General features: G+C 44.7%; 1 protein-coding gene across 1 annotated transcript; it reads right to left on the reverse strand.

The window, feature by feature from the left end:
- Positions 1-21,029: 21,029 nt before the first annotated feature.
- Positions 21,030-24,889, reverse strand: LOC311587144 (prostatic spermine-binding protein-like; the record flags this gene model as incomplete). Its single annotated transcript, XM_084763650.1, has 4 exons — positions 24,782-24,889; positions 24,559-24,664; positions 21,758-22,136; positions 21,030-21,140 (listed from the first exon to the last, which is right to left on the reverse strand). The coding sequence occupies exons 1-4, from the start codon at positions 24,834-24,836 to the stop codon at positions 21,030-21,032; spliced, it is 651 nt and encodes a 216-aa protein (XP_084619776.1). The 5' UTR covers positions 24,837-24,889.
- Between the last annotated feature and the right edge of the window lie 339 nt (positions 24,890-25,228).

The following is a 25,228-nucleotide window of genomic DNA, read 5'->3' on the forward strand; positions in this document are numbered from 1 at the left end:
TCAGGGTTTACACAGAAGGAACCTGGCCAAGTCTTCAGAACCGAGGTCCCCAGCATGAGGGCAGCATCCAGCCACTTCCTGTCTCAAAGCAGCATGGGCCTGGAAGGAGAGCTCAGTGTGTGCTGACCAAGCTGGCAGGGACTGGCTCTGCAGTGGTCCCGTTTAGCTATATGTGAGCAGGTGTCACTGCCTCCTGTTCCTCTCCAGATCCTTGTGCTGTCCAGTGTCCTCATCCTCTCCCTTCTCCTGTCCTGGTCACTATCCAACCTTACTAAGCGGGGCTGTCTGCAAGGCCTCTCGCATCCCTTGGCTCTGATTCCTTAATGATTCCACTTTACTAGGGATTCATTAAAGGCATGTACCTACTTACAACCTGGCTACCCTAATTAGGAGGGAAAGGAGATTAAGGGGAACAAGAATATAACGTTCTGTGTATCAGTTCCATGAGACATTTCCCCTGGAGTATTTCTCGGGAGTTTAGCAGATCATCTATCCTACAGAAGGAGCAGCGCTGTCCCTGGACTGAACTTGAAATCCAGACACCATGAGTAGGGACCTCTGTCTCCCTCTCTGGTTCCCCAGTCTTCCTCTTCTCTCTCTCCCCTGATTCTTCCTCCAAATCAATGGTCATTTTTTGCAATACCATACCCTGGTGGGGAATTGTAGGCCCCTGTCTTTTGTTTTGAGCTAATACTTCCTTCCTTTGAGTCTATACTAAGATGTTAATCCGTTTGTAGAGACAAAGTCTCAATGGGATCAAGTATTCCAAGATTGCTTTCACCTTGGTCCCAGACTAGGGAAGATTACATTCCCTTCACACCTATCCAATTGCAGATTAAACCTAGGGCCTCATGCATGATAGACAAGGATTCCACCACTAGCCACATTCTTAGCTGGCACTTATCTGTCTGTCTATCTATCTATCTATCTATCTATCTATCTATCTATCTATCCATTCATGAGATAGAGTCTCACATAGCCTTAGTTGGTCTAGTTTGCTTTCCTGTTGCTGTGATGAATAACATAACCAGAAGGTACTTGGGATAGGAACGGTTTATTTCATCTTTATTTTCACGATGTTTTAAAGAAATAGTATAGGTCTCTCTCTCTCTCTCTCTCTCTCTCTCTCTCTCTCTCTCTCTCTCTCTCTCTCTGTGTGTGTGTGTGTGTGTGTGTGTGTGTGTGTGTGTGTGTGTGTGTGTGTATGTTAGGATGGTTACAGGTTGTGGTCTGAGTTGTCCTAGAGTAATAGCTATCTCCTGATTTTAAAAAAAAGGTCAATAAACTGGAAGTTGTTCCATCCATAAAACTGAAAGCCAGGTGCTGCAGAGATAGCTTAAAAGTTAAGAGCACTGGGTGCTCTTCCAAAGGTCTTGAGTTCAATTCCCAGCAACCACATGGCGGCTGACAACCACCTATAATGAGATCTGGTGCCCTCCTCTGTGTGCAAGCATATATGTAGGCAGAACACTGTGTACATAATAAATAAATACATCTTTTTAAAAAACTGAAAGCTTCACAGTCTCAATCTGAGGCAGGAGTCACAAAGGATTCTTAGAGGCTGCTGTTCTTCAGTTTATGTTGGAATCAAAAAGAAGTAACTTCTACTACCACTAAAGTCATGACTCAGCTACAGGACAGATGAACTAGCCAGCAAGAGTGAAGGCAAACAGGCAAAAAGCAAAAGCTTCCTTCTTCTAAGTCCTATTGTGTGGGTTGTTACCAGAAGGGTGTGGCCCAATTCAGCCTGTGTCTTTCACCTCAAATTATATAATCAAGAACCTCTCTCAGAGGTGCCCTGCTGCTAGGGTCTTAGTTGATTCCATATGTAGTCAATGACAGCCAAGCTTAGCCATCATATCACCTTCCATTTCCAGATTAAAAGCTCATACCTGAGGGACCAGGGCAGGAACCATGGAGAAACTCTGCTTATGGCTTGCTCTCTGCTTTACTCCTTGTAGCTTTTTTATAGTTTCAAGTCAGGAATTGTCTCCTGGAGGATGTGGTGAACATATTTAATCCCAGCACTCGGCAGGCAGAGTCAGGTGGTCTCTGAGTTTGAGGCCGGCCTGGTCTACAGATTGAGAATCTTCTGTGAGCTCTGGCTGTCCTTGGACTTGCTGTGTACACCAGGATGAGTGCAACCCAGAGGTCCACTTGCCTCTGTCTCCAGGTTGCTGGGATTTGAGGCAATTGGCCACCACATCTGACATATAGATAGCTTTTAAAAAGAACATCCAGGACTACCTGCCTGAGGAGTAGTTCCACCCACAGTGGGCTAGGCCCTCCCACATCAATCTATTATCAAGACAATGCTTCACAGATGTGCCTATAGACCAATCTGCTCTAGACAACTTCTCAATTGAGGCTCCTTCACAGGACTCTGGACCATGTGAAGTTGACAGTTAAAGCTAACTAACAAAGACATTCCATCCCTAGTCCACTTGAAACACAACACATCACTTTAAGCCATAACCTTTCATTTCTCATTCACTTGATTTCATGTTATTATCACAATATAGATGAGCACAATCCACATTCTAATCCCACTCTCTTTCAACTTTTTCAGTATTGTATGACTATAATATCTCTTTAAAAGGTCAAAGACTCTTAACAGTTGTCTCCTGAGAGATTAAAAAAAAAAACAACTTATGTATTGTTGGATAGATGCTTCAGGAATGAAGAACACTTGCTGCTCTTGCAGAAGACACAGACTTAGTTCCCAGAACTTACAAGATATCTCATAACCATCTGTAACTCCAGTTCTAGGGCAACTGACATATCCTCTGAGTTTGTCCAGCACCAGGAATGCACGTGGTGTACATACATACATGCTGGTGAAGCACTCATATATACATATATATTAAATAAGTCTAAAAATAAAAATAAAAATCTATGTACTTTTTATTCCACAAGGGAAGAACCACTTTATAGGAGTAATCATATTAAAAGAAAATTCAAAATCCAGTAGTGTAAATCCAAATTCTGTAGCTTGGTGTCCAACATCTGGAACTCACTCATGGTCTGCTGGGCTCCAAAGAGCCTGTGCCTTCCTGCTTCTTCTGCTCTGCCATCCACAGAAGACACAGCTTGTCTGTTTGCCCAGGCCAGCTCCACTCCACACCTGTTGCTGTGCTCAGCAGATGTCCCATGACCCTGTCATCTTCAGTATCCAGGGTTTGCACTGTACATCAGGTTGCACCTTCACCAGTGGCCTCGCTTGGCCTGTCTTCAGGAAGTCTGAACTCACTGTTAGAGTGAAGCAAAGGTTTTGCTTCCACAGATTCCAAATTGAGATACATTGTCCTCAGGAGAGTGTTTAAGGAGCTCTCAAACTTCTCTCTGAAATTTATAAGCCAGGCCTCCGTTGTCTGTATTTCTCTCAGTATTCTTATCTTCCAAGGCCCCCACCAACAGCCCTACTCAACCCTGAGCACTCAATGACTTTTACAGGTCAAAAGTTCCAAACACTTGTAAAATTCTCAGACACAACATGGTGAGGGTCATTACAGCTATAGCCCATTGCGAAGCAAGATATGTTCTAGTTTCATCTCTGTTTTAAGGGTTTCTGTCTTAGCTTCTCTTGGTGATGGAGAGTAACCTTAGGATGAGAAGGAAACCTCTTCTCTCCATGTCTCCATGGGAGACTGTGTTCACCACAGCAGCAGACCTGAGCGAAGGGTCTTGCTATGTAGCTCTGGCTGGTCTGGATCTGGCTGTGTAGATCAGGATGACCTTGAGGTCACAGAGATCCACCCTCTCTGCCTCCCAAGTGCTGGGATTTAAGGTGTGCACCACTACACTCAGCTAAAGTGTTGTTCTTAAGGCAGGATCTCAGGTCTCAGACTCCAAATCTTCCTGCTTCAGTCTTCTAAGCCCCCAAGATTGCAGGCATTTGCCATAATGAGTGGCATGCTTCCATTTCATTCCAGATCACTTTCCCCTGAATAACTTTCTCTGAAGATGTCACTCATTAGCTGCCTTGTGGCTATGGTTTTCAGTTGTCTCTCAGTGGGATGAGGCTGTCTCAGGAGATCTGATCCTGACAGTGCCAGAAGGGAAACTCAGCCCAGCACTGCTCCCAGCAGCCTGATTACATGTACATTTCAAAGGCTATACTTTACAACAAAGTATAAAGATTGAGGATAGCTTAATATTTGAAATTTAAAGGTAAAAGTGTAAAAGCTACTTTACTTTTCTTAAGAACTTCCTTATGTAAGTGAAACTGTGAGGTGACATAATCAGTGGGCTGTAGAGCACTTAGAAGAGAGGAGCGTTTGTTATGACATGCTCAAAACTGTGGCCCCTCTGTTAACGCCTGCTCGTCTTTAGCATAACAGAGGTCATTTTGTTTTTCTGTCTCCATTTTGATTATTAAGGTGAAATTAAGTTCAGGTTCTCAGGCTCTACCCGCCTGGCAGCCTGAAGAGCTTTTTACTTACAATTCAATACTTGCTGAGCATTCTGCTGGAATTAACGATATATGTTCTACTTAAACAAAACCACAGTACCCTACTATGTTCCCTTCTCCCGGAACAGTGGGGTGCTGGGAATTACCCAGGCCTATATCCTAGTCAATCAGCTTAAAATGCATGGTCTAGCTATCTTAATACCATGTACTCAAGCAAACTAGATTCTTCTTCTGTTTAGCTAATGATGTAATGCTGCCCTCTCCCTCGCTTCTCACCTGGTTACCTGGCTGTTACCGGGTTATGGTTTTTCTTATAAAAGGCCTGCCTTAGAAACAGGCTGGCATCACAGTTAGGCTCCCGAGTCCTTTCTGTGGCCCTGATTGCAGTCAGCCTCGCCGTGGGGTGTGCGTTCACTCAATAAACCATCCTTGTCTGACTGAGACTGGAGTCTGAGTGGTTTGTGCGATTATGCTTACACTACCACAGTGTCGATATGGCCACACCCAATGTTACCAGCGTTCTGGCCCTAGATGATCACAGTTCATTTGTTGCTTAAGCATCCTTGTTTGAGATGTGTGGAAAGCACACGTTATTATCTCCATAGGCCGCTTTGGCTTTATCAGTTGCATTAAAGGTTTCTTGACTCTCAATCAGCTGGAAAGGCAAACTAGATCCTACGATGAGAGACTTTCCTTTCACACATCCTCTAACTTTTTGCTTCTCTCTGTATTACCTCTGTTCACACTGGGTAAGACAAATGACCTCATCGTTCAATTCAAGCAGCTTGGAGGTGGAGAGCTTGTGAAGATGGGTGTCAGTAAGAGCTTGTACCCAGCAGCATTGTATATACTATCTGGGTTTGGTAGCACACACCTGTATACTTGGCACCGGAGATGGATACTGGAGGAACACTGGAGTATTCTGGCCACACAGTGTAGCCAAATGGGCAGACTCTGAATTCAGTGGGAGACCAAAGAATGTGGTAATGGAGGACACTTGACAGTGACTCCTGGCCTTAACATACACGGGCACACATGTGCATGTGAGTACACACAGTGGACACATAAGTATGTACATCTCACACACAGACACATGCACACACACATACATATAGACACACACACACACTGTGGGTGATGCCCTAGTATATCAAGCCTTGGCTGTTCTGGACTTGCTTTGTAGACCAGGCTGGTTTCAAATTTACAGAGTTCAGCCTGCCTCTCCCTCCCAAGTGCTGGGATTAAAGGTGTGTGCTGATATGCCTGGCACATTAAGGCTTTTTGAACGTGTGTGTGTGTGTGTGTGTGTGTGTGTGTGTGTGTGTGTGTTTCTATATTTGTGTGTGTATTAACTTGTTCTATTAAAATCTATATTTCTGAAGAACGCAAACAGATGGCAGTGTAAGGTTTTCCAGGAAAATATAGATAAGAGATAACTAATGAGTAAATATTCAAAGAAAAAACACTAGGAAAATAAGTATTTCTTGGAGTCATTTTCCAAGAGTGTGACTGTAAATGCTTTAGATAAGTCTCCACACTGTGGCTGTCAAGAGACTCTTAATTAGGCAGTTAGAATAACCGTCTACTTGTTTGGAACCAGCTGCTCCCCCAGCCTGCCTTCAGTGACTCATCACCCGCAGCCACGTCATCACCAATTACCAAATTCAACACATTTGCCACCAGTCACTTACCCTTAAAAAGTCCCTGCCTTCACCTCTCTCTCTCTCTCTCTCTCTCTCTCTCTCTCTCTCTCTCTCTCTCTCTCTGTCCTAGGTGGCCTTTCAACTCCTGCCCAATAAATCTATTGCATGAGATCTGTTGTGTGATTTGATCTTTGCAGCATTCCTTAGCTGTGATCTGCCAGGACACTCTCTGGGGGGGAAAAAAACCCTAACTTTGGTGCCAAGACTCAGTAGGATATCCTGGTGCCTGGCTGCCCCCCTCTCAGGGGTCCAAGCTGCACTAGAACCCTATCCCTCATCTCCTGGCCCACCCATCACTTGGCCTTCATCCATCCACCAAAAATAGTAACTTACCTCTCTCTATCGTAGTAAATGCTTCCTTACATCGTTGGTATTCTTGGAGGCAGAGGTCCCCACACTCCAGGCCCTTTCCCTTAGCTCCACCTTTGTGTTTTAGCTCGGTCTTCACCTTTGACTTCCCTCAAAAGCTCTGGTAGCAGGTGCCAAGTCTCATCCAGCTTTTAGTCCTTGATCCTCATGCAGTGAGGTGACCATGCACTGACTGGCCTGTGTCTTCCTTGTTCCATCCCTCTGAGTCCTGGGGACACCTTGGACTTCAGGCATCTCTTCCACACCTATGGGAACAGAGTCGTCCAGAGAAAACCTCCAGCCTCTTCACCTGGCACCCAGCCTGAAAGGCTTCGATTTATTCACCTTTGAAATAAAACCTGGGGCCCGTATCCCTTAGGTAATTAATTCAGGTGTGGCTGACTAGCAGCACCTAGATCCTAGTGTTATCTGGGAGCCATACAAATCCTGTGAGCAACTGAGGGAAACGGAAAAGGAATTCCCCATTCCCTATTTCTTCTCTCTCTGCCTCAAGCCCTGTTTGTTTTTGTCTGGCCTCCTCCACAGATGGAGTCAATGTCTTGTTGTTAAATGACAGTTGATAGATCGTAAGTTTGTTGCAAAGTGTGAGCTGCAGCTGGACCTAGCAGGAGCTGGAAAAAGCAAAGGAGAAGGCCAGCCCCAGCGAGAACACACCCGGACACACCTGTTCTCCCAGGCAGTGTCCTTTGTGAGCCAAGCTGCTGCTGCTGCTGACCTGGCTCTCCTAGGCTCTGTGTGCATCCTTCGTTCCTGGTGGCATCCAGAGCCTGCTCTTCAGCTGCAGAGGCCTACGGAAGGGAAGTAGGCAGAAGAGGGAGGGAGGGTGGGAATGGGAAGATAAGAGCTGGGGAACAACAACTGGGATGTAATGTGAATAAATTATAATAAAAAAAATTAGTTCCTAAGATCTACTCAGGTTCACAGTAATACTGGTCTAGCTTCTTTGTCTTTGCTCACATTAAGCTTTAGCTATTTTCATAAACCAAACCATACAAAAAGCTGCAGTATTCTATAATAGTGCTGTGGAGGAATGTCTTGAGTTGATGTAACAACTGTCAATAAAGTGCTGTTTAGCCAATCAGCTGGACAGAAGGACAGGAAGTGGAAGGCAGGAATTCCTAGAGAAAGGGAGAAACCAGAGTTGACAGTTGAAGGCTGAGAGTTGGAGGAAAGAAGCTGCCAGAGAAGGGACCAGATTGGTAAATGCTTAGGATATATGTAGGTTATGAGGATTAGGGTAGTTTGTTTTGGTTTACTGTTAGATTAGTAGCAGTTTAGGTTCTGCCCTGCATAGTGCTTGCAGCTTTGAATTACCTTTCAGTCTCTGTGTCAGTTATTGGCCTCCTAGGCTGAACAGATACAATTTATTGTAACAAATTGGCCCCCAATGAATTTAGTGTATCCACATCTATGAAAAGTCATACTTTGTTATAGTTTGGTGGAGGGAATAGCTCCCTAAGAGATAACCCAAATCTAAAAAAAAAAAAGACTGTTATGGATCCTTTTTGGCTTCTTTTTCTTTCTTTCTTTTGGCTTTTGGCTCTTGGCTTTTGTTGTTCAGGTAGAAAGGCAGAAAGCTGAGAGATGCCAGGCTAAGTTAACAACAATGAGAAGGAAAGAAGGTACCAAACTTTTTTCCATAGAGTTGATAGTGGCTGAAATTCAGAACTTATTAGCTGGAAGGTGTTTGTCAGCTCTCTCTAGAAAGGGTCCACCTATGTGAATTAGCAATAACTAACTTCAAAAGAATGATGTCAGGGTTTTGCTTATTGCAGCCTAAATTGGCTCAACTAACCCAGGACTTAGAATTTTTTGGTTAACTCTTGAATATTACTTGAGATTTCTGTAGATTCTGACTGGAATTTGTTCAAGGTTGTAGAAGCACATAACCTTAATGTTAACACAATAGAGAAAAAGACAGGTGGATCTCTGTGAATTCTATACCAGCCTGGTCTCCACAGGAGGGGGGGGGCCGGAGGAGGGATGGGGGGGCGGGAGAGACAGCCTGCTGATGAGTTACTTGCAAAAACAGCCTAGGATTTAAACCAACAATTTTTTTTCCTTAACAGACAGGCAAACTGCATGCCTCCCACGTAGAAAAGCCCTTGTATGTTCAGTTGAGGTGTCACTGCTCTGGCAGCTGGCTTATCCCTCTAAACATGAGCTAGTCACATGGGGGACAGGTGGCGGTCACACCAGATGCAAAAAGACACAGAGGACTTACAGGTGACAAAGTACACGTCAGCTTAATTAGGTCCCAAAAAAATCAAAGACTACAATTCATATACTTAAAAGGGAAGCTTAATGCCTTTTCTTTTGCTCAGGGCAACCGGCTTGTCTCATTTTCTCTGGAGAGAGGTAGCAGCCTTGCCTATACATCAGGCACCATAGAGCCTAGAGAAGGAGATTTAGTTTAAAAGGTGGACGTGTCCACCCCCTATAGAGAGAAGGGGTGAGACAAAACACTTGCAGCAAATGTAAAAACCCAAGTACAAGATGCCTGGGGTATGCATAAACTCTAAAATGAGAGCTTATATAAAGTTTAAAAGGTGGAAGCATACATTCCCAATGGAGAGAAGGAGTGAGACAAAAACACCTTCAATAAACGTAAAAACCCGGGTACAAGATGCCTAGGGTATGCATAAGTTTATTTAAAGCTTAATGCCTTTTCTTTTGCTCAGGGAAACAGGATTGTCTGTAAAATGGGATACATTTCTTGGGAGACAGGTAGTGGCCTGGCCTATACATCAGGCTCCATAGAGCCTAGAGAAGGGCATTTAGAACTATACCATCTTGTTTTGATTTCAATTAAATAATGATTGTATGTTCTTTAGTAACAGTATATTATACTTCCTCCTTGAAAGAGGTCAAAATGAAACAGACCTGGATGAAAGGGAGACTGCCAACTTAAGTCAGTCTATACATGCATGAATTCAAAATACAGAACCAGCTTCAATTGTTCTGTGCACCCTGCACATCTCATGCATTTATAGTTTTAGAACTATATAATGCTTGTGAGAAATTATATATTTTCAGAGCAAAACAACCAGACACTGATAATAGATCAGACCCAAAAGGATTCATCTGAGATGCTGGCATCCTGCATTCTTCGTGTTCTGGCCACAAATGCCTCAGTTGCTCTTCATCATCAGACCAGACCTGCTCCCAGGATAACTTCGATGAAAGCTCATGATTCCAATTGGTCCAGCATTTCAGACTGTCCCACGCAGGACTTTTATTAAGCCTAGAGTTTCTCAACATTTTGAGACTGGACCACAAATGCTATCTCTAGCTTGTTTAACCATTTCCCCATTTTTACTTGGGCTCCTACATAGGTATTATTCATCCCAAATCAACTGGAAGAAGCCTTAAAAAGAGAACGGCATCCTATTTCCCTTAAGGGGGGTTGGGTAAGGTTTTGGGCTATGAATGTTTATTTTCATTGGGAAGTGATTGTGTTATTATTAATCTTATTGAAAAAGAAAACAGTATTGGACTCAGGGATTTTTCTCTGAGAATATATAAGTATATAGGGGTGATAGGACAAAAGGTAGATTATTGAATCTCCTTTTCAACTTAAGGCCTTATTTGTTACTCACAAAGTTATTTTTAATTCATTGGTATAGAATTTGTATATTGATGTAAAATAAGTTTCATTTTATTTCATTGTACTACTCAATTTTATCACAAGAATATACATCCTAGGTTCAATAGATAGATAAAGTAAAATATTTAGATAGGTCATTAAAAACCTCAGAGACCTACAGAATATGGCATTTAAAGACTTTTTTAAAAATTGTTTTGAGGATTCTTTGAAAATGAGATAGGTTGACTCCTGGCAATACCCAGCCTGCCTCAAAGAAGGTAATGAGCATCGAGGAACCTCCTTATGGAGATGGCTTCAGATGTGGCAAACCAGTCACTGGGGAAAAATGTCCTTGTTTTCTGCCAGACAGAATTCTGCCAGAAATAGGCAAGCTTGGATACAAGTGGCGTTGACGGCCAAACTCCGCCAAGTAGGCAAGTCCTCAATAGTCCCTGCTTCACAAATATGTCTGTCAGATATACTGGACCAGAAGGCTGAAAATGATGGTCCAACATGTTAGAGAGTTTTGAGTGACTGGGCAGCAAAGTGTCCCTGTCGTTTTTTCATTTTGGAAGCTGTTAACTTGCACTTCCTGTTTACATGGATAATTAATTTTATTTCTTCTCAAGTCTCTAATGGGGTTGAAGACAGCAAAACATTATGAGTATAACATGAATATAGTGATTGTTTTGTGGGTTTTGTGTGTGTGTATTGTATATTGTTGAAATAATATAAATATATAGGTAAAAAGTTTTTATTATTAGACTAAAAAGGGGAATTGTGGAAGAATGTCTTGAGTGGATGCAACAATGGTCAATACGGCACTGTTTAGCCAGTCAGCTGGGCAGAAGGACAGGAAGTAGAAGGTGGGACTTCCTGAAGAGGGGGGAGAAGTCAGAGGTGAGAACTGACGGAGAGTTGGAAGAGAGAAGCCGGAGAAGGATCAGATTGGCAACTTCTTGGAATATATGTAGTTTATGAGGATTAGAGTAGTTTACTTTGGTTTATTGTTAGATTGTAGCAGTTTAGATTCTGCCCAGCATAGTGCTTGCAGCTTTGAATTATGTTTCAGTCTCTCTGTGTCAGTTACTGACTTCTTAGGCTGAACAGATACAATTTATTGTAACATGTGCACTATAAAGGGACAAGTAAACTTGCTAGTCTCCCTATGGACTGTATCTATGGTACATAAGTAGTTAGACAAACATGTTAAATCAGCTTTTGTCACTCTGGGTAGATCTTTTTAAACTGCTCCTGTACCATTAGGACAGCTTTCATGGCTATGATGTCATGGTCCATGTGGACCCATGGTGACTTCCTTCTTGCTGGCTTCCTGGTCTTCCTCTCCCTTCCTCCTGGCTGCATGGTCCTCTGAGACCCCAAGCCCTGGAACTTAAGCTGTGCCTACTTCTCTTCTGCCCCAGCTATAGGCTGTCAGCAACTTTATTAACCAGTCAGAGATAACGGGAGAGCAAAGTCTACACATCATTTGGTGCACATGAGGGCAGGACCAGATCTGCGGGGAGAGGAAGTAACTAGCATTAATAATACCAGACTAACCCCTAACAGGATTCGTTCCATTTGGAGTATTTTGTCTCCTCTAAAGAGGCAGCTATTTTTATCACTAGCACAGAAGACTGAAGTTTAACACATCAGTTAAACTCCGAGAGGGTTCCTTTAAGTCCAGACTTCATCCACAAAAGAGAAGAAAGCCAAGTCCCTCCTCCTGGAACTCATAGGCTCCCCACTAGGGTGACTCAACTCAACAGCAGGCTTCCGTAGGAAGCAAATGAAGAAGACCCTGGCTGCGCTTTGTGGTGAATGAGGTGGCACAAAACTGAAGGCTATAAACAAAATACAGTGGAATGTCTTGGGTTAAACCACAGCCCCTAAAGGAAAAAGCAGCATATCTGTGTTGTAAATATTGACTGTGTATGTAGGTGATGTCTGCATGTGTGCTTGCCCTTGTGTGTGTCTTCTTCAATCACATTCCACCTGGCTAGGGGCATGGTGTGTGTGTGTGTGTGTGTGTGTGTGTGTGTGTGTGTGTGTGTGTGTGTAGAGGGTAGAGCTGGCCATTGAGTGTCTTCCTCTATGACTATCTGCCTTATTTCCTGGAGACAGTCTCTCACTAAATGGAAGCTCAGGGTTGCACCTAGACCATCTGGCCCAAGGAGCTCCTGGGTTCTACCTGTCGCTCCCTCCAATCTTAACTAACAGATGCTCCTATGCTCCCAGGCTATTTTTCCTTTTATATGGCTTCTGGACTCTGAACTCAGGACTTCCTGTTTGCACAGATAATGCTCTTTCTTACTTTCCCTGCCATTTCCCAGGCAGTCCACCTTATTTTCTCAGATAGAGTCTCCAAGTGAACCTGGGACTTGCCCTTTGAGTAAAACTCTGATCATCCCATGTCCCCTTGATGGGGAGGCCTGGTGGCACTCAGAGGAAGGATAGCAGGTTACCAAGAAGAGACTTGATACTCTATGAGCGTAGTACCAAGGGGGTACTACAGGGGGAGGAGGTGCCCCTCAGTCACAGTCATAGGGGAGCAGAGTAGGGGGAAAGCAGGAGGGAGGGAAGAATGGGAGGATACAAGGGATGGGATAACTATTGAGATGTAATATAAATGAATTTAAAAAACAAAACAAAAAACTCTGGTCAGCAAGCCCGGCAGGCTTTCCTGTCCTTGCTCCTACAGCTGTAGGGTCAGAAACCTGTGCTGCTACTCTTAAATTTCACATGAGTGCTGAGACCCAAACTGAGGACTGCACACTTGCACAGCTGACACACTGTCCACCAGGCCTCCTCCTCAGTTACCCAACATCGAATTCTTAAGGACTAAGATAACCTCAGTATTGCACAGGACACACACTAAAACAATATTTATTGTTCACCTGAAATTCTGTTAACCATGGGGACTGTTCCTGCCTGTGCCAAACTTGACAGCAACAACACAAGGTCTCTGTGGCACTCCAGGAGAGCAACAGATCTCAAGTGGCTGATGCTAGTGAAGACAGTGAAGACCTGCCTGTCCTGAGGGAATGGCGGCCTTTCTGGAACAGAGCAAAGGTGGCCTGAGTGGCAGAGTGAACTGCACATTTCATGTCCTGTGAAGACAGGGACATCTCTCAGACCACGTGAACAGTTTCTGTTACTTCCAAGGAGACTAAGGCTTCCAGATCTACCTGGAGGAGTGGCCGTCAAGCCCCAATGATGCTTCCTGAGGTAGAAAGTCAGATGTCCCTCTCCACCTGCTGCCCTGAGGACTGTCCTGTCTTACACAAGCCTGGGAAATCTAGCCCTGAGTAAACTAGCTTAGATTAAGCTGGAGTAGGAGAGGCCAAGGGGATGCTGGGTAATATTGGAGGTGTGAAGTCAGCAAATCTTCTCAGGGCTCCAGGCAGTAAGCTATTGGAGGAGGGTACCACTTGGGCATGACAAGGAAGTTCAGGAAACGGAGTTCTACTCACCCTTTGATAATGTCTAGATGACCTAAAAAGACCCGGATGCCCTTGAGTTCCCCCCTGATCCTCACCATGAATGTAATTCATGCCAACATGGTTGTGCTATAGATCTGGGAAAGGGAGGCAGAAGGAGAGTGCTCAGGACCACTCCGTCACTCTGAGTCCTTTACACCAAGGACAGGACATGGGACCAAGGGGGAGACCACAAAGGAGGCTCAGGTACTCACCCTGGGCTCTGCAGGTGGAACTGGCAAGGACAGCCAATGTCATCAACAGCAGCATGGCTCCTGAGGGTTTGGGGCACAAGTCTGGAGCTTAGAGGGAGCCACGGGGAGATGTCAAGGCTTCAACAAGGCTCTGAGGAAAGGACATCAGGTGTAAGGGATCCACATGCCAGATGAGACAGGGGAACATCTGGGAACTCTCTTTCTCCACAGGCTCAAAAGGCTTCCGAAGAGCCCTGGGATGGTTTAACACACACCCCCACACTGTGACACCCCTATGTCACTATGCTAGCCTTCTGACTAAGCTCTGGGTAAGACACTCCATGTTGTCATAATGCTCTGGGCTTCCCAAAGTCTAAAGGTTTCCATGTTCCAATCCTCTCCATCTTTCCTCTGCAGTTCGCTCTCTATTAGGGTCAAGCCCTGATTCAGACAAAAAAAAAAAAAAGAGCATTTATCCTGCAGAGATTTCCAGCATGTAGCGGTTACCACTTTCTCAAAATGGCAACACCAAAGTGAACACACAGGCTTAATTTATAGACAGTCGGAGGGGACTTTTAAACTGATTGGTTAGAAGTGAGTCAGAGTCTACGAGGGCATTCATGATTGACTACTTATTTGAGGACTCTTCCTAGTTACTGGGGATTATGTTGAGTCATTGAGATTTGGCTTCTACTCAGGACTTGGCCTTTAATTTGATTGCACTGGGCCATCTGTGTTCTCTCCTGGGAAGAACAAGGCTATAAAGTAAGATAAACATAGTTTCTCGTCAACCTCACCTGTGTGCTCATTGGCTGCCCTTAAACTGTGGCTACTCAAGAAAGTGATTTCCTTAATTCCGAGAAACAGAGACTCAGGCCTCATCAGGAAAAGTGGAAAACTGAAGCCTGCCATGGAGTCAGTCAGGCTTAGGAGAATTTGTGCTCCTCATCAGGATCCAGCATGTCTCTCAGCGCAAAGAGGGTTTTGTTTTAATTAAACATTTAATGCCATATTCAGGAGCTCTCTGGGGAGATTGAGGACCATTATCTATTAAGTATATATAAACTAGACAAGCTTTGCTTGTTTCTAGGTGCTTAGTTTAGGATTTTCTGTGAAAACTTATACAGGAGGCTAAGTAAAGCTACCCCTGTAATTAATTACGTCAGTACTTAGCATGACTATGAGTGTAGTTCTGAACACATTAAAGAAATGGATCAAAAAAAAAAAGACCTTGATCATTTATAAAGTGACTATTAGCTTACGTGTCTTGTTTTGTTCTGTTTTTGTGTTGTTGTTCTGTTGTTTTGTTTTTCCAGACATGATTTCTCTGTTACATAGAGCCCTGGCTGTCCTGGACTCTCATTGTAGACCAGGCTGGCCTAGAACTCACCGCAATCCGCCTACCTCTGCCTCCCGAGTGCTGGGATTAAAGGTGTACACCACCACACTTGGCTTTAACTTGCATGCCTTATTCGTATTTTTTTCCTTTCCTTTCTTTTCTGTTCTCTTTGCTTGTTAGTTTGTTTTGTTTTGTTTTTTGAGACAGGGTTTCTCTGTGTGGCCCTGGCTGCCCTGGAATCACTCTGTTAACTGGTCTGGTATCAAAATCACAGAAATCCATCTGCCTCCTGAGTGCTATGTTTGAAGATGTGCACAAGCACCATCAACAGATACCTTAATTATCTTTAACAGTTTACAATAAGTTAGTAGCTTTTATAAAATTAGTATTTTATTACTTGGTATTTATTTTACAGGAGCCCAAACTTAAGAGATTTTGAGCTTTTAAAGACATTGAGCCTATAAAATATTGAGAATTTTAAAAGATGGTATGATCTATATTGTGAAAGTAACATGAAATCAAGTGAATGCGAAATAGAAGGTTATGGCTTAAAGTGATATATTTGCAGCCAGGTGTGGTGGAGCACGCCTTTAATCCCAGCATTCAGGAAGCAGAGGTAGGCAGATCTCTGTAAGTTCGAGGCCAGCCTGGTCTGCAAAGCAAGCCCAGGACAGCTAAGGCTACACAGAGAAAACCTGTCTCAAAAAACCAAAAAGAAAAGTGATGGATTTGTGTGTCAAGGGATGGAATGTCCTTGTTAGTTAGCTTCGGCTGTCAAGTTGACACAGTCCAGAGTCATGTGACGGAGCCTCAGTTGAGAAGTCTAAAGGAGATTGGTCTACAGGCACACCTGTGAAATAAATTGTTTCTATCCCAAGTAGCTTCTGGTCATGTTATTCATCACAGCCACAGAAAAGCAAACTAGGGTTGGGCATGGTAGCTCTTGCCATTAACCCCTGCACTAGAGAGTAAGAGACAGGCAGATCTCTATGAGTTCAAGGACAGCCTGGTCTATAAAGATAGTTCCTGGCCCAGCAAAGTATACATACATATATATATATATATATATATATATATATATATATATATATATATATAATAGAAACTATATTTCTTAAAAGGATTTTTTACTTTATGTATATGAGCACTCAGAATGTACACCTGCAGGCCAGAAGAGGGCATTAGAGGGTATAGATGGTTGTGAGCCACCATGTGGTTGCTGGGAATTGAACTTAGGACCTCTGGAAGAGCAAACAGTGCACTTAATTGCTGAGCCATCTCTCCAGCCCCAATAAAACCATATTTAACAAAAACAAACAAAGAACAATGTGAAGGAATGTCTTGGATGGGTGTAGCAGTTGTCAATACAGAGCTGAGCAGATGGACAGGAATTGGAAGGTGGGACTTCCTGGTGGAGAGGGAGGAATGTTCTGGACACCAAGAGAATGGCCTTAACATTTTACTGTGTCTTTTAATAAAGAAAGAATAATTTTTCATTCAACACAGGAACCTTACTTTTACTTCCAATAGTAAGTAGAGCCAAGCAGTAATGGAGAAACATCCCTGGAGCATGGTGGGTAACCTGACCCTAACTGTAGGTCTTCTCACCTCTTCCTCCCATTACCAGTTTTTATGGTGGAGGCCTATGCTCTGGCAGCTCCAACAGCTGCCTTGACTGTCTGTCCCCAGTGGCCAAAAAAAGTGGCAACTGATGAGGAAAAGCATGTCAGTCGAGTGCACAGACACCAGGTTAGACAAAAGGAGGAGGGAAGGGATGTCAGAAAGGCTGCCTGGAGGATGGGACATTTGAGCTCGTCTTCAAGGATGAGGGAGCATCAGCTGAACCAGCAGGATAAACACAGCAAGGGCAGACCTGGAGTGACATGGAGACCAGCTTCCACATCGCACCTGCCCACTGTCCCCCACCAGCCCTGCTTGCGGGACATCCCACAAGAAGGAGCCGCTTTGGAGCCACTTTGAATAAAACTTTGCTTTTGAATGGTTTAAATGAAATTTAAGTTCCCAAGACTTCCCTAGGACACTGACATCCTGCTTGGCAATAAGAGACATGGATGTGGGTACCTGACATTCTGCAAGTTGAGACACGAATGCTAGGCAAGCCACCTTGCCTCAATTGAATACCCCAACCACTGCGAACAGGAAAAATGTACCACAGGACACGTTCCTAAGGAAAGTCTCCTCTCTCTAAATCCTGATTGGTGGGATGACTTGCCACAGCTGTCTGTGGATTATAGACTTAAAATCTCTGTAGCATTGTGGCTCAGGGTTCAAGTTCAGCTCCTCAGTCTGTTCTTTAGCTCAAGTACAGTAAATTGTTGTCATCTGCTTAAATACCCAGATGACATGGCAGTCAACTCCTATGCCTGTACTGTTGTTCCTGACTGGTCAATTTTTGCTGCATAATTCAGTAAAGATTTTGCTCTGCTGGACTCTTGTCACTCATTGGGTTGTTTGGTTTTTTTTGGATCTCTGACCTGTACAGTAATTCGAACTCTTGACTATTCTAACCTCTGTGAAATTCTAGCATCACAAGTATGGGTGAACACGCCCAGATGTCTAAGGCTCTTTTCTTTATGTTTTAAAATGTGTGTGAGCAGTTGTCTGCATGTGTTTATGTATGTGTATAACTTGTTCATGCTTTGTGCCTGAAGTGGGCATCAGATCCCCTAGAGCTGGAATTACAGAGGGTTGTGAGCTGCCCCATGTGGTGCTGGCAACCAAGCCAGTTCTTCTGCAAGGGCAGTCAGAGCTCTCTTAACCAGGGCCAACCATCCAGGGCCTGCCTGCCTACCTTCCTTCTTTTCTTTTCTCCTTCCTTCCTTCCTTCCTTCCGTTCTCACACCTCCCTCCCTCTGTCTGTCTCCTTCTCCCTTCCCGTCCCCCACCAGCCCTGCCTGCAGGACATCCCACAAGAAGGAACCGCTCTAGAGCCCCTTGGATAAAACTTCCCTTTTGAATGGTGTTAAATGAAGTTTAAGTTCCTAAGACCTTCCTGGGACACTGACATCCTGCTTGGCAATAAGAGACATGGATGTGGGCACCTGACATACTGGTTGGCAAGTTGAGACACGAATGCTAGTCAAGCCACCTTGCCTCAGTTGAATAACCCAACCACCGGGAAGAGGAAAAGTGCACCACAAGACAGGTTCCTAAGGAAAGTCCCCTCAGGCTGGAGAGATGGTCAGAGGTTAAGAGCACTGTCTGCTCTTCCAAAGGTCCTGAGTTCAATTCCGAGGAACCACATGGTGGCTCACTACCATCTACAATGAGATCTGGGTCCTCTTCTGACAGACAGGCTGACATGCAGGCAGAACACTGTATACATAATAAACAAATATTTTTTAAAAACAAAAGAAAAAAAAAGAAAGTCTCTCTCCCTAAATCCTGATTAATGGGAAGCTTGCCACAGCTGTTTGTGGATTATAGACTTACAATCTCCGTAGCATTCTGGCTCAGGGTCCAAGTTCAGCTCCCAAGTCTGTTCTTTGGCCTTAATACTGTAAATTGTTGTCATCTACTTAAGTACCCAGGTGACATGGCAGTCAGCTTCTACACCTGTGCTGTTGTCCCTGACTGGTCAGTTTTTGCTGCACAATTCAGTAAAGATCTTGCTCTGCTGGACTCTTGTGACTGACTGAGTTGTTTTGGTTTTTCGGACCCCAACAATTCACACGAACATCTTTCTCGTAGTTTCCTTGTTTCTCTTATAATTTTGGGATTTGAGGAGATGTCTTAGGTGTTAAGAGCAGTCACATCAAAGGACTCACATTTGCTTCTAATCAGTTCCAGGTGATCTGATGCCCTCCTGCCTCTAAGGACCCCATCTCCAATCAGTGCACAGACCCATCAGACACATATATATATACATAATTTTATAACCTGTTATAATTGTTATAAAAATCATTCTCAGTACGTGAGTAGTGAAGCCAGGGCCTTGTGAAGCTCTCTGTCACACCTTTGTTGTGTTTGTGTTGAGTCAGGGTCTCCTGTAACCTATTCTTACCTTCACACTTGCTGGCTGAGGTTAAATGTGGTGACTATTCTTGGTTGTCAGTTTGACTACATTTAGAATGATCTACAATCCAGAAATGGAGGATACACCTGTGAGAGGATTTCTCTTTCTTATTCCCCCCCCTCTTGGCTTTATTTGAAGTAGGTGGATCCAATTCTAGTCCGAATCTTTGAAGTAGAAAGACACACGCCTTTGATCTAGATCTCTGCTGCTGGAAAGCACAATGCCTTGGATCCAGATCTTTAGGCAGGAAGACACGCCTTAAGTCTGGACCACACCTTCTCTGGAAGCCTTACCTGTGGACATGCAGAAAGGAAGGTTTTTCTCTGAGGCTGTTTGTCTTCACCTTACTCAAGCCCATTTCTTCACTGGCATTACAGCCTACTTCTTTGGGATTCCAGTGTCTACTGAAAATCAACGGAGACATCCAGCCCTTGTGGTCTCAGTAATTTCCATCCCTAACCACTGTTGGATTAGTTTGACCATATCCTTTATGTCATCCTAATAAATGCCCTTTCTTTATTTATAGAAAGAGACACTCATTCTATAAGTTCTGCTACCCTAGAGATCCCTGACGTATACAATAAATTTGAACTCCTGACCGTCTTAACCTCTACCAAATTCTTGCATCACAAGCGTGGGGCAACATGCCCAGCTGTCTAAGCCTCTTTATGTTTTAAATTGTGTGTGAGCAGTTGTCTGCATGTGTATATGTATATGTATAACTTGTTCATGCTTGGTGCCTGAAAAGGGGTCAGATCCCCTGGAGCTGGAGTTACAGAGGGTTGTGAGCTGCCCCATGTGGTGCTGGCAACCCAGCCAGTTCTTCTGCAAGGGCAGTCAGAGCTCTCTTAACCAGTGCCAACCATCCAGGGCCTGCCTGCCTGCTTGCTTTCCTTCCTTGCCTCCTTCCTTCCCACCTTCCTTTTTTTCTTCCTCACTTTCTCTCTCTCTCTCTCTCTTCCTCTCTCTCTCTCTCCCCTCTCTCTCCCCTCTTCTGTTTCTCTCTCTGACATTAAAAAAAACTTAAAAATTGAAGCCAAAAGACACATACCCAGGCAACACTCATATGCCCATAATAAATAAAAATTAATAATATTTAAACTGTCCAAAATAAAAATGTTTTCAAAATAATTTTTGAGGCAAGGCCTCACTAAATTGCTTAGCCAGGTTATGAACTCTGAATCCTCCTTCCTCAGTCTCCCAAGTACCTTGGATTACAGGTCTGTGCCACAAAGCCCAGTTAATTTAACTTTAAATGTTGATTGGAGGTTTCAGTACCCTGGAGTCTGGAGTCAGAACAAAACTCAGGGAATACACTTAACAGGGATGGAGAAAAACATCTCATTTGCATCACCCTGTTCTGCAAGCTTCCCTTGACAGTAGGATCATAGTACACATCTCAGAGTGGTTGCCACATCTGTCACAAGCTGCATGGGCATCTTGAAGTGTACATTCATCGACTTACACTATATGGTTGCCATCAACATGCCATGAGAGATAATATAATCAAAATGGAAAGATCTATGAGTCTAAAATTCTGCAGTGGGTACTTGCTGCTGTGCAGGGAGAAAGGAAGCCATGAGAATTGGCTGGAGACTCTCCTGCCCGTTGCAGTCCACTGAACTGCTGACTAGCTAGCTCTGTTTTTTATCATTCCTTGAGCCTGGTGAGATGAAACTTATTTTCTATGCTAAGCAGGCTTGGCATTCTTGTAGACCACCAATGGCCATGTGAGACTCTATTTCATGAATAGATAGATAGATAGATAGATAGATAGATAGATAGATAGACAGATAGAAAGCAGATGGTAGATAAATACAGATTTGTGGATAGATAAACAGAGGGGTATGTCATACAATCTAAATGGGGCTCCTTGATGGAGTATTTGTCTAGCATACTTGGGGCCCTAGGTTTAATCTACAGTTGGATGCGAGAGGCATTCCAGACAGCCCCGCTTAGTGAGGTTGGATAGTGACCAGGACAGGAGAAGGGAGAGGATGAGGACACTGGACAGCACAAGGATCTGGAGAGGAACAGGAGGCAGTGACACCTGCTCACATATAGCTAAACGGGACCACTGCAGAGCCAGTCCCTGCCAGCTTGGGCAGCACACACTGAGCTCTCCTTCCAGGCCCATGCTACTTTAAGACAGGAAGTGGCTGGATGCTGCCCTCATGCTGGCGACCTCGGTCCTGATGACTTGACCAGGTTCCTTCTGTGTAAACCCTGACTCACAACACAGGTGTAGATCCAAATGTAGGCAAGTGAAGGAGGTCCTTGGGGAATCCCCAGCCCATTCCATTTGATGACAAGGACCACACAGGCTCACATAGATGCACATAGTTTATTGGACACAGAGATACAGGCTACTTGGTTTGCTTCCTCCAGCCCAGGGTCACCTGGGATACTGGTCCCTCCAGGTGGGTGCTCCTGTCTGAGAGGAGATGCTGCATTGTGAGGATGCAGGGCTGAGCCCTGAGCATGCTATTTCACTTACTCGTTTTCTTTCTTGGGATCTTTGTTGTCATCATCATTATCTTTGGCACTATCATCTTCATCTTCATCTTCGTCTTTGTCTTTTTCTTTTTCTTTTTCTTGATCATCTTCATTATCTTCATCATCATCATCATCATCATCTGCATCTTTATCTTTCTCACTGTCTTTGCCTTCTTCTGATACATCATCCTTCTCTTTGGAGTCTTCAGAGCTCCCCATGGGCTTTGGGACAGGTCCCCATTTGAAGCCCATCCCTTTGATGCAGAAGCCTGGTGAGTGCACACCATAGACAGTCACTAGATACTTTTTTGAACCTCCAGTGTCACCAAAGGTATGGCCCCTTCTAATACCAAAGGAAGCCACACGCCCCTTGTCAGTAATGAAGTTCAGGGAAGTCAGGCAGAGCCCTTCGCTGCCATCCACCTTTATCACATGCTCTCCATTCTCCAGAAGAAACTCTTTATTCTTTAGTGACTGGGTTCCATAGACATCACTCCACCTGTTGCCGAACAGCAGCTGGACGCTGGAGAGACATCAAATCAGTACAACCTCAGGAATGCCAGTTATTTCTCACATCTGCACCATGCCCCAGTGTCCTGGTCACAGTTCAGTCTCCAGAAGTGCCCTGCCTGGAGTCCTTCCTCTTTCTGCCTCTTCCAGACTCTTCCCTCCTCATAGGACCTCAGAAAGGCTGGCGCAGGTCAGGCGTCTGCACCTGGTCAGCTAGATCTGTCAGTGCCATCCATTCCTGAGCCTGAATCTTTTGCAGGGTCTACCCAACTCATAGCTTCCCCTCTGGAGCCTCCTCCCCTATCAGCCCCAAACTAGGCAGCAGCCACACTGCTAAGGTCTGGAGACCTCATGGGCTGAGACCAGAGACACAGGGTCTGTTCTCACTGCATTTTCAGTTGGGAACACGAGAGCCCTGGAAGCTGTTCTACTGAGGAAAGAAGCAAGATAACCAGTCCAAGTCTTCTAGACCATTCCTATAGCCAACTTCTTTCTTTGCTTGTGAGGTAAATCAGACCCCATAGAAAATACAGGAAGAATGTCCAATATAATTAGAATCTCAGATCATCGTGAGTAATTTTCAGTACAAGTATGTGTCCCATGTTACATGTTTTATTGGCTTGTTTTTGACAGTGATTCATTCTTTATTGTGTGCACATGTGTGCATTTATATATTTGTGCATGTCTATTCATGTGCCAAGGCTTTAGTGGAGGTGTGAGGAGAAACATTAGATTTCCTTCGCTTATTTCACTAAATGGGTCCAGGGATCAAACTCAGGTGGTCAGTTTGGCCACTTTCCTGACAGAGCCATCTTGCCAGGCCTTACTGCTTTATGAACCTAGGGTCCTGTATGTTCTAGGCAAGTCCTATGCTACATCCTCTCTCTCTCTCTCTCTCTCTCTCTCTCTCTCTCTCTCTCTCTCTCTCTCTCTCTCTCCTTTCCTTTAATTTGTTTGAGACAGGACCTCACTCTGAAGCCAGGATTTCCTTGAACTCTTGATCATGGACATCGTCCTGGCTCAGCCTCCTGGGTTCCGACATATAGGGCACCATGCTGGGCTCAACCCATTCTTTGCTTTCTATTCTGAGACAGGACTTTGCTAAATTGTCCAGGTGACTTTAAAGTGACTTAGTAGCACAAACTGGCCTCAAATTTGCTATTCTCTGGCATCAGCCATCTGGGTGGCTGAGATTACAGGACTGGACCACCAGGCTAGGTTCCAATGTGGAAAGTCCAGCTATGCTCTCTCTAGGAGTTCTGAGGATGAGGTGGAATATTCCAAGCTGAAGGCCAGCCTGCAGTGCATAATGAGATCCTGTCCCACAAAACTGAGGGCTGAAAACTATACAGAAAGCACAGTGGTATGCTTTTAGTTAAACCCTGATCACCTTAAAAAGGAAAAACAGTTTATCTGTGTTGTCAATATTGAATTGTGTGTGTGAGTGATGTGTGCATGTGTGCTTGCCCTTGTGTGTGTCTTCCTCAATCACACTCCAACTGGCTATATGCAAATGGAATGTGTTGTGTGTGTGTGTGTGTGTGTGTGTGTGTGTGTGTGTGTGTGTGTGTGTGTTTATGTGTGTGTTTTGCAATTTTCTGTATGCCTGTCTGTGCATGAGTATGTAGAGGAGAGAGCTGGCCACTGACTGTCCCTTCTATGGCTATCTAACTTACTGCCGTGTGGAAGCTCAGTGTTGTAACTAGTCTAGCTGGACTAAGGAGTTCCTTGGTTCTCCATGACCCACAGCTGTAGGGTCACAGGCCTGTGCTGATGCTCTCAGATTTCACATGGGTGCTGGGGTCCAAACTGACGGCCTCATGCTTGCATAGCTGACACTCTTTCCTCCAGGCCTTCTCTCCAGCAACACAACATAGAATTTTTAAGGACTAAGATAACCACAGTATTGCACAGGATACACACTAAAACCGTATTCATTGTTCATCTGAAATTCTATTAACCTTGGGGACTTTGCCTGCCTTTGCCAAGCTTGGCAACAGCAACATAAGGTCTCTGTGACGCTCTAGGACAGCAACAGGTCTCCAGAGGCAGACACTGGTGAGGACAGTCAAGACCTGCCTGTCTAGAGGGAATGGCTGGCTTTATGAGGCAGAGCGAAGGTCAGAGTGGCAGAGTGAGCTGCACATTTCATGTCCTGTGAAGACAGGGACACCTCTCAGACCATGTGAGCAGTTTCTGTCACTTCCAAGAGGCACTACGCCTTCCAGATCTACCTGGTGGAGGACCTTCAAGCCTCAGTGATGCTTCCTGAACTAGAAAGTCAGGGCCCCTCTCTACCTGTCTCCTAGTATTGCCCAAGCCCAAACATTCTAGGCCTGAGGAGGCTAGCTCAGCTTAGGGCTCTACACAAGCTACAGGCAGTGGGCACAACAGGGAACAGTGCAGGAGAGCCTGGGATTCAGTGTCCTACTCACCCCTTGATGCTGTTTATTAGTGTCAGGTAGACCCGGATGCCCTTGAGTTCTCCCTGGTCCTCACCACGAATGTAGAAATAGGTGCCAACACTGTTGCCATGTATTTCTGGGAAAGGGAGGGAGAAGGAGAGTGTTCAGGACCACTCCGTCACTCTGAGGCCCTTACGCCAAGGACAGGACACTGGAGGGAGGTGGAGGCAACAAAGGAGGCTCAGGTACTCACCCTGGGCTCTGCAGGTGGAACTGGCAAGGACAGCCAATGTCATCAACAGCAGCATGGCTCCTGAGGGTTTGGGGCACAAGTCTGGAGCTTAGAGGGAGCCACAGGGAGATGTCAAGGCTTCACCAAGTCTCTGAGGAAAGGACATCAGGTGTAAGGGATCCCCATGGCCAGATGAGACAAGGGAACATCCGGGAATTCTTTCTCCGCAGGCTCAAAAGGCTTCCGAAGAGCCCTGGGATGGTTTAACACACTCGCCCACAGTGTGACACCCCTATGTCACTGTGCTAGCCTTCTAAATACTGAGCAAGACACCCCGTGTTGCATATTATACTAGGCTCTCCAAAATCTAAGGGTGCTCCTGGAGAAACCTCATATTCCAATCCCCTCCATCCGTCCTCCGTGGTCAGACTGTAGCTGGCTCAAGCCTTTCTCCCTTTCCCTCTCTGG

The sequence above is a fragment of the Acomys minous genome (genome assembly GCF_964271855.1).
Source record: "Acomys minous genome assembly, chromosome: 16".
In the NCBI taxonomy this organism is placed as follows: Eukaryota; Metazoa; Chordata; class Mammalia; order Rodentia; family Muridae; genus Acomys; species Acomys minous.